The sequence below is a fragment of the Nematolebias whitei genome, chromosome 5, assembly GCF_014905685.2.
Source record: "Nematolebias whitei isolate Nwh7 chromosome 5, NemWhi1, whole genome shotgun sequence".
In the NCBI taxonomy this organism is placed as follows: Eukaryota; Metazoa; Chordata; class Actinopteri; order Cyprinodontiformes; family Rivulidae; genus Nematolebias; species Nematolebias whitei.
This window is the reverse complement of record NC_056502.1, coordinates 30,740,616-30,746,523: the sequence shown is the minus strand read 5'-3', so window position 1 is coordinate 30,746,523 and position 5,908 is coordinate 30,740,616. Positions and strand designations below refer to the sequence as shown.

Genomic DNA, 5,908 nt, shown 5'->3' with positions numbered 1-5,908 from the left:
TATGTATGTATGTATTTATATATATATATATATATATATATATATATATATATATATATATACACACACGGACGGACGGACGGACGGATAGATAGATAGATAGATAGATAGATAGATAGATAGATAGATAGATATTATATACATATGAACATAATTCATAGCAAAAAGTCATGTAGTGTAAAACCTGCAGCCTTGTGAAGGTTTATAAAATCATGTTTGCATAAACGGCTGTGAAATGTTTATCCCGTTTAGATTATCAGTTAGCTCATCATTCTATTCAAGATTAAGTTTTGTCTTTTCAAACTGAGGTCAGTCAAAAACCTATCTGTAACAGGTAAGATTTTTATTATTCATAACCTTGCAACAGAGCCCCACTTTTCAAACAATTCCATCTATCCCTGGAATACAAAGATGAAGCATCTGTTCTGTCATTCAAAGCTGATGGTTTGTTTTATATGATCATGTTTGGTGCATAAACCTAAAGACAAAGCTGTTAGTGTCTTGGTGAAAGAAAAAATACACTCAGGAAACATTTATTGTACTGTAACAGCAACCATTCAGTTACCTTGTTGTTCAAAAAATTATTTGGGGTGTCGTCACAAAACAGCAGAAATTTTACTTACCGGGGACAGAAATGTTGCACTTTCACAATAAAGGCTCAAAATGGTTCACGCTGAGTACCTCGTATGAAGACATTATCCCAGGAAGTTTCCTGCAGGTGGTCCCAGATTTGAGTCTCATTTAGGATTTTTTTTCTGTGTTTCTGGCAGGCCAAGAGTTAAAAATACCTGGTTAGTTTTAACACATTAAAAAAATAGAAATAAAATAAACTACTACTATCATTAAGTGATACGCTGATGACCCCCAAAGCTGAGGGATATGAATAGTGAATGTTTGCAGTTTTGGATATGAGTTTTTTTCTGGACTGGAATTGAACAGCAAAGGCTAAACCTTTATGTTTTGGGTGAAAGATATTCAAGTCTGTAGGAGCTACACTAAACCAGGGCTATTCAACTGGCGGCCCAGGGGCCAAATCAGGCCCACGGGTGAGCTCAGTTTGGCCCACCAATGGGTTCATTTTTGAATAAAATTAGGTTTTAAACCATAAAACAAGCGACTATAACTGCTGAATGCCTTGATTTTCAGTAATTGTGGCCCCCTGAACAAGTTACTTGAATAGTCCTGCACTAAACTGAGGTAGGTTTATCTTAGGCAGTACAGAGTGATGGATCCTGTCAAAATAAGGGAGCAATTTTATCCACCTACAGGTGCAATGGAGGAACGAAGGGGTGGCCAATGGTGGCCTTGCCAGTCTTCAGCCACCCCAATCATTTGAGGAAACTATCATTTTAAGCAAATTAAAAACTAGAAAACATTGTTTCCTCCAATGATCTGGGTGACTGGTTTACATATATACAGTAAATGGCAGTGGTCATCTTGGATTTTGAAGTGACAACCAATAGTGACCTTTCTTATGCCTAACTACAGCCGCACACCAAAAATAAAAGTCAGCACGTTGACTTTTTTCCAAGTTATCCAGCTCAAAATGTTTACGTATACCGTGTTTTACAGACTGTAAGGCACACTTAAAATCCTTTAATTTTCTCAAAAATTGACAGAGCCTTATAATCCAGTGCACTTTATGTATTAATTCTGATTGTGCTTACTGACCTCGAACCGTTTTTATGTGCTACAGCTGAACAATGTTGAGAGTTATTGTGAATGAGTTGAATAAAGTTTGACTTATCTGTTTTGTTTCACTTAATGCACCTTATAATTCAGTGCACCTTAGAGTCTGAAAAATACTGTGTACATATAAGATGGCAGGCATCTTGGATTTTGACGCGGCAACTCAATTTTAGATAAGAACTTTTCTTATGCCTAGATGCAGCCACACACCAAAATGGAAGCCAACATTTCAATTAATTTCCAAGTTGTCCGGCTCACAAGACGGACTGACAGAGGATATTTCCAATTGCTCTCTTCTGTCGACAACTGGTGACAAACAGGTCTATTTAGAAAATGAGTTCTCTCGACTCAATGAGACTATACTTTATTTATACTCTGTATGTTTTTCTTTATTTGGTTAAAAAAAGAAAGAAAAACATACCAAATTAAAGGCATTTCTTGGATGAATGCATTACGCCTGCTACCATTCATGTCAAGGTTTTAACCGTAAAGTCATCTTGCAACAAAAAAATGACAAAGCTGTAGTAAGTTTTGGTCAAATCTTGGAAATATTATGCACAATCTCACACAAGATTGTAAAATATGTGGTAATAACCTCAGCTGGGACAACAACACCACCAGCCTGATCAAGCAAGCTCATCAGAGACTCTACTTCCTCAGGCGGCTGAGACGAGCTGGTCTGGGAAGCTCAGTCCTCACCTCCTTCTTCAGGTGTGCAGTGGAGAGCATCCTGTGCTCCAGCATCAATGTGTGGCATGGAGGCTGCACAGCTGCAGAAAGAAAAGCTTTGCAGAGAGTGGTGAAGGCTGCACAGAAGTCTGTTGGAGTCAGTCTTCCCACCGTCACAGACATCTACACCTCCAGATGCAGGAAGAGGGCCACCTGCATCATGAAGGACCCCACTCACCCAGCACACACTTTTTGCCCCACTCCCCTCAGAAAGGAGTTTACGGAGCATTAAGTGTAGAACCACTAGACTGAGGAACAGCTTCTACCCTGAAGTTGTTAGACTCATGAATATTTAACCCGGATAATCACTGTGAAAAATCACATCATGTTGCTGCTGATCTGTTTCATGTTGCTGCTGATCTGTTTCATGTTGCTGCTGATCTGTTTCAATGTTGCTGTGTTCATTCACACCCATCTGCTCACACAAACTCGTTTGTTCTGCTGTTCGGCATATTGTTTTTATTGTTTTTATGCTATTAGTGCTTAGCATATTTTTAGATGATGTTTTTCTTAGTTCATATCTTAGATCTTATTACAGTTTTTCTTTTACATTTTATTGTTGGATGTAACCGCGACCCTGTGTACAAAAAAGAAACTCTGACTCTGAAAATCTCACGAGATCTGTTTGAGCTCGGAGTATACGTTGGAATGACTCTTAGCTATAACTGCATCAAACTTTAGCTCGGTGTCTGTAAAATCAACCGCATTTTGACCATTTTCACTTTGACTAAAGTTGATCAGCCATCAGCATGAATTGTGTAGACTCAAAGTGTGAATCAGTTTACATCCAATGATTAGTTTCAGTAGGATCCTTTCAGATATCCAAATATTTAGATAACATGTGATGAAGATTACTTATAGATGCACTGTGGTTGATCAGGACATTGTTTATCCAACATGTATAAAATGATGTTAATTTGTCAGAGGTGACGGTGAGAGTCCTCTGCTCCTCCACAGTGATGACTGGTGGGAGCTCCGGGTGCCAGCAGGGGGGCTGCCTGACCTGCTCTGACTACAACGGCTGTCTGTCCTGCAAGCCGCGCTTCTTCATGCATCTGGAGCGGATCGGGATGAAGCAGATCGGGGTGTGCATGACCTCTTGTCCTCCTGGGTTCTATGGCACTCGCTCCCCAGAGAGAAACACGTGTACGAGTGAGTCAGAGCTTTTCTCACAGCAGAATGATGACGGTACATCAGTGAAAATGTTCTTTGCTTCAACTGACATTTTATTTAGAGGGAGTCATATTAGAACAGTTCTGTCTCTTAGCAAAGACACTCAACCTCTGCTGAGAAGTACACAAACGTCTTCAAGACGTTTGTCAAAATCTCCTCCCTCCAAGAACGCTTCTTGACAAGCAACACTTTAAAATTCAACTTTAACTTGGCGTTAGGAAACTAAGTCCTCAAATAACCTCTCCTGATCCGGGTTTAGGCTGCTCACAATGAAAATGTGTGACTGGTTCAACTGTTTGAATAAAACCCGGTGCTGCGTCTGTGCTTCTCTGTCAGAGTGCAGGTCGGAGTGCGACTCCTGCTTCAACAAGAACTTCTGCACGCGCTGCCGAGCAGGATTCTACCTTCACCTGGGCAAGTGCCAGGAGAGCTGCCCGGACGGCCTGGTCCACAGTGACGCGCAGAGGGAGTGCGTTCCCAGTGAGTGTCCTGGTTTCACTTTGTAGTGGGTATACTGTGCTTAGAAACCAAAGTACACTGGTTGGTACAAAGTAATAATCAATTTATTTTGATGTTTAAGCATACTGAACATTTCCAAATTTCTCTGATGCTTATATTTGAACAAATGAACAACAAACTTTGAACAACAGTTGTCTTTGTATTAAAAACATGTTATAGAATGTACAAAACAGGATCAAAATAAAACGTGTTCAAGTGTTAAGCAGTAAGTACAGAATTATACAATAATTAGCTGGATAAGCAAATGTAATAAACAAGCGCTGCATACACATAGATTGGTATGGAAGCGTTTATGTTTAACGTATCAATGACACGTGCCTAATGATATGTCATGTATCATTTGGACACTTTTAAATGGGTATACTGAAATTCTTTAACTTTTTTAGTGGGTATACTCCGTATTCCACCGTATCGTGTAGACAACACCACTGGTTTCACCTCAGTCATGAAACCATCTCAAATGTATTTCTTTTCTTTTATTTTACAAACATTTCCCATACAGAAATACATATCTAGCTTTTAGTTGCCATTCGACCACTTTGGCATTTAGCTAATCGTTTGCTACTTTAGATTTTAGCTGCCCTTTTGTTGATTTTTTGTGAGCTTTTTGCTACTTTAAACAAGTTTTCTGCTTTCAGCTTTAACAACTCAGTTTAAGCTTCTTCAGCAAAGTTCAGCAGTCATTCAATTAAACATTTACCCGTTCTTTTAACAGTCCGTAACAGTTTTAGGTCATAAATTTTTGTTTTCAGACTAAAATAGAATAATCTACCACTGTTAAGTCAAGTCATGGACTTTGACATTGACATGGACATCATTGACCTTACGCAAACTCTCACTGGTACATATCCTGATGCATGCTCAATAATCCAGGTAGAAAAATCTAAAAAAGTTAAATCTGGTCCTCTGGACATTCAAAAAACAAAACAAAGTAAAACAAAAAAATATATAGAAACGTTTCGTCTCTCATCCGAGAGACTTCCTCAGTCTGAGGTGCTGCATTCAGCTCAGTCTCTTAAATAGCACCTTCTCAGAGTGGCTCAACCAGTTTTGCTGCTGACAAGCAAAACCAGCTGCTCACATGCTCAAGAAGGACCATCAGCATAACAATGGATCATTAGCACACTGATGGCTGTTTACTGTTCACAGAGGGCTGAGTGATACTAGCAATCACAGCATTGTAAGAGGGGGACAGTTGAACCTGGAGGCCTCCACCCCATTTAATGATGGAAGATTTATTTTCACAAAGATGGTCTCCTTTACTCCTCTCTCAAACCATCGTTCCTCTCTGTCTAGGATGTGAACATCTTCATCCCTGAAAGAGTGACCGTTGGCCTGGAGATGAGTGTAGACCGCAGAGTCCTGGCCTGATGATGTTGATCTTCTGTGCTGGATCATCCTTTTGGACAGTGGCTGTTTAGTTTCCCCGATGTAAGACTGATCACAGCCCTCCTGACAACAAAACAAGTTTAACATACTAATAACTCATCAACGCCATCACAATTCCAATAACAACACGTTCAGTGGAAGACAGCACTCCAGTAGTCAATTACATGCCAGGGAGTCAGAAAACTGGGTGAAGAATTTATCTGACAAACAGCTCACCCAGCCGGAGACAGAGATTCTTGCCAGGGGACTGAACTTTGCGGTTGCACCAAGTAGAATTCCCCTGGTGGAGATGATCACAGCCACAGAATCAGCCATCCGCAACAACAAAATGAAAGAGGCTGAAGCAGAACAGCTCAGAATCAAAGTTTCATCCTGCCTCAGCAATGCCAAACCACCACCTTCCAACATC

At 40.1% G+C, this 5,908-nt stretch overlaps 1 protein-coding gene across 1 annotated transcript in view; it reads left to right on the top strand.

Moving 5' to 3' along the window:
• Positions 1-5,908, top strand: part of rspo3 (R-spondin 3) — a 24,562-nt gene that overhangs the window by 4,946 nt on the left and 13,708 nt on the right. Inside the window, exons 2-3 of the mRNA XM_037677106.1 lie at positions 3,376-3,570; positions 3,928-4,071. Coding sequence (XP_037533034.1) covers positions 3,376-3,570; positions 3,928-4,071 — 339 coding nt within the window. The remainder of the gene's footprint in view (positions 1-3,375; positions 3,571-3,927; positions 4,072-5,908) is intronic.